General features: G+C 46.6%; 1 protein-coding gene across 1 annotated transcript; it reads right to left on the bottom strand.

Moving 5' to 3' along the window:
- Nucleotides 1–345: 345 nt before the first annotated feature.
- TMEM271 (transmembrane protein 271) lies at nt 346–5,925 on the bottom strand. Its single transcript, XM_064403144.1, has one exon. The coding sequence runs from the start codon at nt 5,760–5,762 to the stop codon at nt 4,668–4,670; it is 1,095 nt and encodes a 364-aa protein (XP_064259214.1). The 5' UTR covers nt 5,763–5,925; the 3' UTR covers nt 346–4,667.
- Nucleotides 5,926–12,464: the final 6,539 nt, after the last annotated feature.

The raw sequence follows: 12,464 nt of genomic DNA on the forward strand, positions 1-12,464 counted from the left end.
ACCCTTATGCATTTTAATTGGAAATATGTGCCTGTATTAAGGAGAGGTAACTCTAGCACATGTATAGAGTGCCATCATACAAAATGATCAGATTTTTACCAGCAGAATTTATCCAAAATATTTGAACATCTTGTAACTGAGAAATACCTGACTTATGGAAACAGACTCAACTTCATGGTAAAACCTAGAATTTTATACCATGGTTTCACTTATAACAGTTGTAAATATCTGAAAACCAAGTTTTTGTAATGAAAGTGGTAACTAAATACTAGTTTCAGTTGTTCTTATTATTAGACATCCACCTAAGACAATAAAGAATATGAAATGAAGAGCATTAGGCTTTTCTTATAGGATATGCTGTGCTTTAAAACTTATTTTATTGATCCTAAAGTTACAAGATCAATTACTGACATTTTCTTGAGGATCAATCTTGGGTTAAATGGCAAATGAAGAAAAGGTTTTCATATGTACTATATCCAAAAGCAGAAACAGATTGCCATTCTCATGTGAACATTCAGAAACCTTTTCTGATTATTAAACAGTATGTCTGAAATATATCTAAGTTATACCAGCCGCCATAGCACTTTTTGGTGAACCAAAGAAGTCCTACAGTGAAATCAAACTTTGAGTAAAATCTGTACTACTTTAATACAATTTCCCTCTAACATAATTTTTTTCCTGTTTTTAGATTAATGTATATTCTGTCTGTCAATTACAATGCAAAGTATAAGTAAGATTTAAGCAAGGATGTTGGAGTGTGAAAATAATTCATGTGAATTGCTAATAGGCTGGTGGGAATAAATTTTTTCCACATAAAGGCAAATCCTCTCTCATCAAAGACAGCAGACTTGATTTTCCACCGTTTCAGACCTTGATTAGCTACTGTTACCTGCAGAAGAAACACGAATGCTGAGAGCAATTTGCTACTAAATCAGTACTTCACTGTGACCAAAACAGTACTAGTGAGCCTATTCTTCCCTCCCTTTGAACAGATGTGAGTAAAGCTGGAAGCAAATAAAACAACATGACACAAGGCAAAAAGAAGTCTTGTCATTACTTCAGGTAGGCAAAATGGAGATTTGATAGCACATACATGTTTCTTTTCCCTTCTCCGTGGTTTTGCCACTTATGGCAGAAGCCTTGCATTTATCACCCTTCAGTGACAGGAATTGATCAGGTTTGCATTCACCTTGACAATCCTGTGATGGAGAATGGGAAATAAAGGGACAGTATGAGTTCTCTCAGGTAATTAACCTAAGCTCCAGTGCTTCCCACACCAGCCTATTTTCAATTTCGGCACAGTATAGTTTATACACTCTAACATTATTGCTCAGAAGATAGAATGATGACTCAGGTTTACTAAAAACAGCTTCACAATACTGCAATCATGCCTGTGAAGCTTCATCTCATATCCTGTATTTATAAGTTTCTTCTCACTGAGAAATAAATTTGTGTGGTGTTTCGTGTTTTGTCAGAAAAGTTAGTCACCAGACACCTGAAACACTGATATACCATCTTTAATAAAACATGGCTTGTTTGGTCAATTTGCCTGCCAATTTCTTTTCCTGCTTTTAAAAACATGTGTATAACACCATAGGTGACCTCCCTTAATACTGCTATCCATAGAAATCACAAATAACTGAGAAATAATATGCCACTGCTGCATCCTGTCATGCCAGAAGATCGAGACTACTTTGAAGATTATTTAGAGTAGGTGTTACATATCATTTGTGCCCAGATCCACTGAAGTCAATGAAACAACGCCTACTGGCTTCTGTGGGAGTCTGACTTGGACATTATTCTGGCAATCTGTCCACCACTAAATTAAACTATTCCAGGGATAAAAGCCCAAATGAAGAAAAGTAGAAAATTGGGAACAAAAACTGAGCTGCAAATAAATATTCTAATTAATTGGCATCCTGAAAAGACTTAAATAAAACACAAACACACTTACACAGGCATGTACACACACATACATACAAAAAAAAGTTATGACTTTAACAATCTTAAAAATCCATAGTTTAAAATTGTTTACATTTAAACAATTGAGCATAATAGGTAGCTTTCTTGACTTTCCATTTATTTCCCTGAGCACTGATCTTTGGAACATCTGGAGTTTCAGAATTGTCTAGTTAATAATTCCTAAAATAACTATCTTAAGTAAAATGCCGTCTTTTTATGACAAAAATCAATTCCTTAAGTAAGACTAGGATACAACTTCCATGAACTACAGAGTATGTAGCCAATTTTTAAAAAACCAACAACTATTATTACGCATCTGCATCTGTATTTAGGCACCTAGCTGGTTTGTCTGTTTTTCAAAATCACTCTGCAATCTAGCAGTTCCCATTTAACTCAGTATCAGGTACTATGCTGTCTCATAAACTCATTCAATTGGAGACCTACATAAGAATCTAGTTTCCCTGCTTTAGTTACTCATTTTGCAAAATCTTGTTTGTATGAGCAATGAAGTATGCTATGGAATTGGTCTTGTGCCTAAATCAATATTACAGGCAAAGATTACTGGACTTCTCACTTCCCCATAAGGGGTTAAGGAGGTGCATCTGCAGAGAGGCAGCACAAAACCAATCTTCAGTACTAAAATAGGACCTAGCTAGGGCATATGTTTTAGACTGGCATTCCACACCAGGAAATCTGCTGGCCAAAAGGAGCTCTATTTTAAATTTCTGCTATTTAGAACTACTTGACAAATTGGCAACTGCTGCTTTTCACTCTCTTCTCTAGACTAGAGATTTAAATGTGAGCTTCACAGACATCAGTTTGCAACTTGAAGACTTTTCAGGCATTCTGCATTTTAGATTATACAAAGTGTGCAAGTCAAAACATTTTAGAAAACAACAGTGCAGAGGTTTTCTGAATATTTTAGAATCAAATCTCTCGCTCCAGTTCTAAGGCTGCAAATTACGTCAGCCTCTCTGCAGCTAAAAAGTTCAAAATAATTTTCCATGAACCACAGAAATAGACTGTAACTTTGCATACTCAACTCCCTCTCCACTCTGTCTCCCCTTCCCTTTCTCCTTCCCCCCACCCCCCCCCAGCCCCTGGGTAGCTGATACACTGGCATTATGCAGCAGGCTCCAAACACAGGATTAATAAAAAGGTTGTTTTCTAATGCCTCATTTCAATTGTAATACTTCTTGACTGGAGGAGGGGTTATTGAACCAAATGCAACTAGGAGAGTTGCTATTTAGTTCTTCGTGCAACATGAAATCAAACCGTTGTCTGTTCTCAAATCATGTAATAAAATATGCTGCATCAGATTCTCTTTAATTAGCACTTTTTTATACTATCTGGTACTGGCATTCCACAGCAGAATCCAAAAAGGAGGATTTAGCACTTCTTCTCTTTGCAGAAACCCTTTTTAATACCTCGAAGTTCATGAAGAGTTAACAGCATCTGATCCCATCACTTTCCCCCTCCCCCTTTTCAGAAATTAGACTGGCCTTTCTTTAAATAAACAAACAAAACAAACAAACAAACAAAATCCTTGCTTTAAAATAGGAGTATAAATACTGTTTTGAAAACACATTTGGAAGATGTCTTCCAGGATGGTTTATATATATTTTTATCCTTTAAAACTGTGACTACTGCACCAGTTAAGGCTGTTTACAATATATATATTTTTCAAATAAAACTTTTAATATTCAAGCTTACCAGATTGATGAATTGTAACAGGTAAAATGGAACTCTTTACAAGGTAAACCATGTAGTTGTACAAAATAGAATTATATCCTTCACCTGTGCAAAACAAAAAGAAATCCTGCCTTGCATTAAAAACACAGAACCTGTTTACAAAAAGGAATGTGTACTACATTTGGACTTCCTTTTTAACTGCCATATCCTAGCAACATCTCAGTTATTTTAGTAAAGGAACTAATCATCAATTTTAAACTGCAGTGAATTTACCAAACATTTTCACTATAGACTTCTGAAAGCTTTTACAGTAAGAAGTTATCAACAAAAGCAGGCACGTTAGTGTACAAAAACGTTGTTGATTTTTTCCTGTTTCTTTTTCAAAGTGCAGGTTTTTCTCAATGTGCATCTTACAAGACCAACGAATGTTTTAACTCACTAAATCTTAAAACAGAACTCAATTCTCCCAAGGAGTAGTGTAAACGTTAAAGATCCCCAATACACCTCTAGTAAACGTGACACAAATGTCTCTGCGTTGTTTAGAAATTTAGCTCTTTTGAGAGGTAAAGAAGCTTCATGACACCTTTTCCTTACACTGGCTGGTTATCATAAATGGGTAACTCTGGACTGCTAAAGCTGGAGACTGATGAATCACTTGAAGGGAACTAAACTTGGCTACAGAGGAGAAGCGACGGGAGGAACCAACCCTTAGGCGTTTCTTGCGCAGCCCTCGGAAAATTCAGCCGCCGGCGGACGAAGGGTCGGTGTAGGGGAGGGAAGGGGGGGAAGGAAGAAGAGAGCAGGGAGGGAGGGAGGAGAAGCTTCCGCAGAGCCAGAGGCACGGCGGCACGCCGCCTGTGTCCCGCTGCGCCCGCGACGGCGGGACCATCCCGTCGGTGGTGCGAGAGCTGTCCCCGAGCCCCGCGGCTGCGAGGCGCGGGCGGGCCCGCTCCCGGCTGCCACGGCGGTCCGGGGGCCGGGCGGGGAGCCGGGCGTCCCGGCGGCGGTCGGCGCTAAGTGCCGTGAGCGCAGGGCTCCCCGGGGTAGATCTCCTCGTAGGCGGGGGGCTGCTCGCTGGGCAGAGGGTAGCAGTAGGGATAGGAGGCGTTGAGCTCGGGGTCCATGGGCGAGTAGCCGGGCAGCTCGACGGAGGGATGTCCGCCACAGTGCACCTCCACGCCGGCCTCGTCGAAGACGTGGAAGACGCCCACGTTGATGTAGGAGACGGCCTGGAAGGGGCAATCCCCGGGGCTGAGCTCGGGCTCGCCGCCGGAGAAGAGGGAGCCCTGGCTGTGGCGCGGCGCCCGCCGCCCACCGCCGCCGCCCCTCCGCCGCCGCCGCCGCCCGCCCGCCGCCGCCGCCGCCGCCGGGGCCGCTCGCCGCCGCCGCCGCCTCCGTCCGCGCTGCTGCGCGGCCTTGTAGTTCTTGACAAGAAGCAGGTTAAGCAGGCCCAGGAGACACTCCAGCGCGTTGAAAACGGTGGAGAGTACCAAGCCTTGCTGGTAGTCCCGCAGCTTCTGGCAGCGGAGCGCCGCGGCGGTGCCGTCGGGGGCCGCGGGTCCGCTCCGCGGGCGGGCCGCGCCGCCGGGCTGCAGCAGGCAATAGTGCGAGTACTTCCTCTCCACCAGCGACACGGTGTCGCCGTCGATGACGGCGCCGGCGAAGGCGCTCAGCACGCCCAGCATGAACACCAGCACCCCCAGAAGCAGGAAGTTCTGCCGCCCCCCGGGCGACGCCTTCTCCACCGGCCCCGACGGCGCGGCCGCCGCCTCCGCCCCGCCGGGGCCTCCGCTCACCGGGTCCGGGTCCCCGGCCGGGGCCAAAGCAGAAGCCGGTGCCGGCGCTGGGGCCGGTGCCGGAGCCGGCGCCACGGGCGCCTCGTCGGGCGGGCGACAGCAGAGCAGCGCAGCGGCGAGCAGCGAGAGGCCGGCGGCCAGCAGCAGCCCCGAGTAGAAGGCGCCGGCGGCGGTGCCCAGGCGGAAGGGCTCGCCCTTGAGCTCGGAGCCCAGCGAGAAGCACTTGAGGCCCACGGCGGCGGCGCTGAGGGCGCAGGCGAGCAGGAGGCAGCTGGAGAGCGCGGCGCAGGCTCCCCGCACGCTCCACTTCATCCTCCGCGCCGCCGCCGCCGCCGCCGCCCCGCCGTCCGCCTCATCCTCCTCCCGCGGCCCCCCCCGGCCCCGCGGCGGCGGCGGCGCGGCGCGGCGCGGCCATGCGAGCGCGGCGCTCCCCGACGGGGCGGCTGCGCTCCGCTCCGCTCCGCACGGCAGGCAGCTGCCGGCCGCAGTGAGCCGGGCGCGGCGAGCGCGCAACGCTCCCCCCACCGCCTCCCGGTCGCCGCCGCCTCCTCGTCCCCGCCCGCCCTCTCTTATCGCGGCGGCTGCGGGGAGGCGATTAATTATGGATGGAAGCCGCGGCGGGCGGGGGGACGGAGGGGGCGGCCCACCGGGCCGTCGCGGGTGGCGGGGGGAGAGTGCGACCCCCGGTGAGGCCGGGGGCGGCGGAGCTGCCCACCCGCCCTCCCACCCGCGTGGCGCGGGGGGGCCGCCCCTCGCCCTCCGGCCGGCCCCGCACCGCGGAGCGCGGCTCGGGACGCGCAGCTCGGGCAGGGGGCGGCGGGGGCTTGAACACCCCCGCGGGTTCCGTTGCCGAGGGCTTCTGCCCGTCTCCTCTTGTGTTCCTGCCTTCTCTTAATTTTATTTATTTATTTCTTAGCTCTTGCGGTCTCCAGGATGCCGGCGAGCCGCCGTGCATCGCTGTGACCGCGTTGCGGTCTGTCGGCGGCTGCGATGCAGCGAGCGAGTGGACCGAGCCCCCCACGCCGCGCTGCCCGGCGCGGGTTCGCCGTGCCGGCGGGGGCGGCGGCCCCCAGCAGCCCTCTTTGTTTCGTGCACCGCCGGTGAAGCCCTGTGGGAGTGCACCCCGTGGGATTGCACCCCGTGGGATTGCACCCCTTGGGCGGCGGGGCTCGAGGGACGAATGGCCACGGCAGCACCCTCGGGACGCCCCGTCCGGGAGCGGCTGCAGCACCGGGGGCGGAAGCCTGCCTGGGGGTGGTGCCGCCAGTTGCCCCGGTAGATGGTGGCCCGGCGACTCCTTGGGGAGAACCTGCAGTGGCCTTGGGAAGAAGAGGCTTGAACTTCAGCCTCGGAGCGGGCAAGTCCGGCAAGGGGGTCTTGAAGAAGGCTCTTCTTCGCCAGTCCCTTTTTCTTCCGGGAAGCTGTAGCCTTTCAGCTCCCCCATTTTCCCTATCTGCCGTGCGCACGCCAGCCTTGCTGGGTATTTTTAGCCGGCGCCGCTGATTAGCATTCAGGGGAGCAAGCGAGAGAGAAAAAGCAGTTTTCCAAATCGTTTTCTCTTCCAGCAGCGCAAATGCACCTGTTGGTGGCAGGAGGGGCGTGTGTGGCATTAGCAGCTTTTTAGCTTTCTGCAGAGATGCGACCTTGCTCCCTCCGTCCCGTCGCGGTGGGCCCTCTTGGCACCTCCCTGAGGAGCAACAGCACCCAGCTGTAATCCCGGGCAGACGGGCACAAGTCTCCTTTGCGTCAGCTGCTTCTCCCCGAGAGAGAGGCTTCTGGGCCCTGCATGGGGCAGTGCTCCTGCCAGGGACACTTGGTGGGAGGCTGTCCTGCTTGCTGCACAGCTCTCTAAAGGTTGCAGTATCCAGAAGTATCATTGGCTCCGTATCCAAAAGTATCTAAGGGATGTGCCATCCTGCTCCGTAGGACCACACAGGCAAGGGAATTTTGCTTTCTCTGTCCTGTTCACAAAAGGAACGCTTTTGGAGCCATGAGTACGTGAGAAAACACAAAAGTCCTGATCAGCCTTCTTGTGTCCCTTGAGAAGGGAGTGGCTGGGTATGTGAACCCCAGTCATCCTCAACCCTTCCCAGGTTTTCCCTTACACTGAGGACTGAGTGTGTTGGCCTGCTGATCTGTGGTCATGTGAAGATTCTGCTGTAGGATCTGTGACTTTGGCTCTGCTTGTGGTGAGTGCCTGGATGGCTGGGGAAGATCTTCAGGTGTCTGGAAAAGAACTCACCTCATCACTCTAAATGTGAATGCATAGAGGACACACAGGATTTTATAAATTATAGTATGCACCTCTTGAGATCTCTATTGAGCATCAAAATACTGCTTCAGAAAACATATGTAAACATTACAACCAGAGAAAGCACATGTAAACTCAAATCCAGAGAACCCTGGTAGACACACTCTGTGTGGAGGATGAGGAGATGTAGTTAGTGGGGAGTAAACACTTAATGAACTAATTATCTGTAGAATGGGCAAAGTACCTTACTCCCTGACACACAACATAAACTTACATGTGGGGGAAATGTGTGATTTGTATAACTTGATTGTTAAGGCGTTAAAAAAATGAAAAATTTATTGTGAATGGCGAGAAGATTAATTTAACACTAAATAAATGCAAAAGTAAGAAAAGTTCTAAGCCTTTATGCATCAATTTATTAATCAGCCTTTAACTTGCAACGGTTAGAGTAGAAAAAGCAAACTTTCTATTGGTGGCAAGTTGTTTCTTTTTTGTACAAAGTGTTTCTTTGTGTTCCTTTCCTTCACGTTTTGGCAACTGCGAGAAGTAGTCAGCAAGGCTTCTCCAGCATGGTTCTTTAGGTGTTTCTACAGCTGTTTCTGGTGTTTAGTCTTTCTCATTTTGAATGTCATCTTCTAAAGAAAGGACCTTTTCCTCCCTGTGTTTGTGGTAGGAGACTGATCTTTGCATCCCACAAAGCTGTGAGTTGTGACAGGCCAGGCTAACACACAAAGTTAACAATGTAATTAATAATTCTGCTGTACCTTTTTATTCCTCCTGTGGAGCAGCTTGCTGCTGTTAACCTTTTCCAGATCTTACTTGCTTCTCCTCAAAATGCTTCTTTGTCTTCTAAGCACCATGTTCAAAATGCAAAGCCAGAAGTTTCACTGCCAACTTGTTTCACCACATGTTATTTATTCATAAACTTCCTGTGTTTCGCTGCCACTCTGAATTAGCCCAGTTTTTTGTTTACAGCTTTGCACTGTTACACATTTTCAGTAACAGGATGCTTTTTAAACACACACATACAGATACACATGCACACAGAGTATGGTCATTAGCATATCCTGTGCATTGAAGATCATCTTCTCTGGATAACAGGTCTAAAAACATTGTAATGATGTTGGTACATTAATAATAATAGACATAAGACTCTATAAAACAGCTATATACCTATACTGAATGATTTTTTTGATGGCTGAATTATCATTACTGTAAAAAGAAGGGCTGACCCACTGTTGCAAATAAAAGTCACTGAAGAGTTCTTCAGTGGATAATGCTGATCACCTCAGTCCTAGCTAGTGGCCCTTTCCAGTACAGTTAGGATGCCCTTTTGCACATTCACAGCTGATCTGTGTGTCTAATTCCTCAATCAGGTCTGTCTGCTGAAAAAAAAAAGAGTATCTTTGTGCAACAAAAATGGGAGATCTGCAAGCCACTCGGCCTTGACAGACATCAATCACTAATCAGTCATTAGTCATTGCAGGTACTTTTGAGTCCCTGGCAGCTATTTTATCAGTAAACTTTACTAGTCATGTTTTAATTTTCCAAAGTTTATAAGTTGTTTTCAAGAGGTATTCTGGTGGGCTTTGGAGCAAGTGTATAAGGTTTTGTAGAATAGCACCAGCCTGGAACATATATTCTCAACAGCCTCTTTCACAGGCATGGTTGGGCTTTCTGTGCATTGCAGTGGTAGTCATTTATGGCCAGTTCCTGTCTCCAAAGAATGGTAGGAGATCTTTGGTTCAAAGTTTATTTTGGCTCACAGGGGAGCTGAGGGAGCTCTGCTTGTTGGGTTGGGTACCTTGCTGGGAGTGGGCACTGCCATGACCAACTGGGCAGGCTTGCTTTGCTTACTGTGCGTGGAGCTGGATGTTTTCAGTACAGTACAGATCAGCCTCTTAACTTTTTGTGGTGACTCGGTGGCACAAAGGACAACAGAGCTATTAATTAATTGCACTCTGGGCTTGAAGCTAAAATGTGTGCTTGTAAAATAGATGGAGATCTTCAGCTTATGCCACCAAAGTGCATTGCATTTTTTTATTGTCTGCCTCTTCTCCCACACTGTGTTTATGATAAGATATATGTGTTGTTATTTCTGTGCCAGTTTGATAAACGGTTGTCATAGCTTTAACTATTCAGTCATGATGACTGTGTAACCTACCATGACTTATTCTGTTTCCTACTACTTCTTCCTTTTATTTTTTTTCCCTGTTTCCATAGGGGACATTATGGACTGTAAAATCTCCTTGCAAAAATTGCTGTACACACAGTTACTAAGAATACATTAGAAATTAGAAATTTGAAACTCTGAAGGTGAAACCCATCGTATTTCTTTCTGGTTCTTCTTCTTTCCAGCTCTTCCTCTTTCCCATTTACAAGGTCCACAAGCATATTTCTGTGCACTAGAGGCCTGCTGTTTTCTAATTTTCACAGTATTTGATGGGAAAGACTCATCTCTGTAGGGAATTTGTGGAGAACACATGCTAGAAAAGGACCTACATAAGGCTAAAAGTCTGGACCTAACTGGTCATTGGGCCCTGATGAAAAAACATCTGTAAATGCTGCTTCAATGGGTGATATTTCAGAGAGTTTGGGAAGATAATATAAGGATTTAAAATAGAGAAAGAAAAGCCTATGCTAGAAGCTGAACATGTAAGGCTTTCCTGGAAGCTGTTAGTGCTAGGAGTTTTGGAATTAGGGAAGAAATGTTTGAGAAGTTAGCGTTATAAGAACAACAAGCTGGTTTGTACTCTAAGATCATGGTGTAATTTAGGTTGGAAGGGACCAGTAGAGGTGTCTAATGAGACCTGCTCAAAGCAGGTGTGTCTCTGGGACTATTTGATACTATTTGATACATTATTTAAACAGGACTTCTTTACTTATGTCACAAAATTGTTAAATTATGGCAAATTTTTGGAAAATTAATGGTTTCCTAGCTACTGTTCTAATGGTGGGACCTAGGTGGTATTTTGTTGTGAAGGTTCTAGGAAGCTGTTAAGTTGATCACAAAAGATTGCTGAACACTTTGCCAGGCAAAAAGTGTCTCAAAGTCCTTCACTTTGGGCTCTCAGATTATTTTGAAGTGTGTTTCTCTTTAGTATTTCATTTCAGTTCAGTCTGCATATTTGATATATTCCCATATCTTTGAGATCAGTGCTGTACAAAGGCTTAAGACAGACATATCTCTTAGCTTCTAGTTAGGCCTTCAGCATAGGACCTGAGCAGCAATCATGCACCTGTGCTTTGTCTTCTGCTGAAAAACGAGTGTGCTAATAAAGACATTAAGAAGTTTGAAAGGTCCATATGGTTTTGTGGCTCAAGCCCAGCCAGCAACCAAGCACCATGCAGTCAACTGTCTCACTCCGCCACCGTTGGGAATGGGAAGAGAACTGGAAGGGTAAAAGGTAGAAAACTTGTGGGTTGATATAAAGATCATTTGATGGGGAAAGGAATAGCTGCACCCACAAGGAAAGAAAACTAGGGAATTAATTCACCAATTCCCATGGGAAGGTAGGTGTTCAGGCATCTTCAGGAAAACAGGGCCCCATCACACTTGACAGTGACTTGAGAAGACAAGCACCATCACTCCAAATGTGTCCCACTCTTCCTCCTTCTTCCCCCCTCCTTCTTTCCCCCCACTTTAAATGCTGAGCATAATGTGAAATGGTCTGAAATATCCCTTTGGTCAGTTTGAGTGATCAGCCCAGACTGTGTCTCCTCACAACCTCCCAGGCACCCCCATCTTCTCCAGCCTGGCAGTATGAAAAGCAGAAAAGGTTTTGGTTCTGTGTAAGCCTTGCTCAGCAATAACAAACACATCTCTGTATTATCAACCCTGTGTTCAGGACAAATCTGAAACACAGTCCCATATTTGACACTATGATGAAAATTAACTCTATCCAAACCAAAATCAGCACAGCAGGGTTTATTCCAGGTTTAGGGGGAAGGGAGCTAGTTTCCTAATTTGGGAGAAAAGGGTTACTTATCTCAGTGTCCTCTAATTTGACACTATACTCTCTCATCTTTTGAGACAAGGAACCTGTTTGCATCTGAGGGGAGGGTGTGTGCACGAGGTAAGTTGAGATGGATCAGATGCTGCTCACCTATTCAAGAAAGTCTCACCTGCCCAGGTCCAAAATTTAGGTACTGGACTTGAGAACCCTCTGCTTGTACTACTTTGTCTTAGAGGAGACTGTCCTCAAAAGATGCTGTACTTCTGAATTTCTGTGTGCCTAAATTGCATTTCATTCAGTGACTGATTAATATCAGGGGCATAATTTGCTCCTGAAGGAGGGACTAGAATTCACCTTCTATTGCGTGCTTTACTAAACTTTGTTTCCTATTGGGGTGCTTCCCTTTTAGCCTAAATAACCTTGAATTTTCTACAGAAAGAAATTTCAAGGCAGGGGTGGACGGGGAGACAACTCCAGCAAGAGTTGTGATTCTGGGAAAGTGTACATTAGGATCTTCTTCAATCAGAATGATAGGGAAATAATTCTCCTACCTGGGACTTCCCTGTAAGCAAAAGTCATGCTAGGAAGGTGTGGCTCACTTGCATCATGACTTCTTTGGCTGGATGTTGAGACAAGGCTTACACAGAATAATCTGGCTGTATGGGAATGCAAAGAGCATTCTTCTTGAATGCAAAGAGCATGGCGAGTCTGCCTTCGTGTAGATCTACACTGATCTATAGCCTAGGAAGTACCTCGCTGCTGTCTCAGGGCTCAGCGTGGCTGTTGCCTGAATAATGCCTACAGATT

The sequence above is a fragment of the Passer domesticus genome, chromosome Z (genome assembly GCF_036417665.1).
Source record: "Passer domesticus isolate bPasDom1 chromosome Z, bPasDom1.hap1, whole genome shotgun sequence".
Classification (NCBI taxonomy): Eukaryota; Metazoa; Chordata; class Aves; order Passeriformes; family Passeridae; genus Passer; species Passer domesticus.

What these genes read in the sequence shown, in the direction of transcription:
- TMEM271 (XM_064403144.1), bottom strand. Translation starts at nt 5,762, where the DNA reads ATGAAGTGGAGCGTGCGGGGAGCCTGCGCCGCGCTCTCCAGCTGCCTC.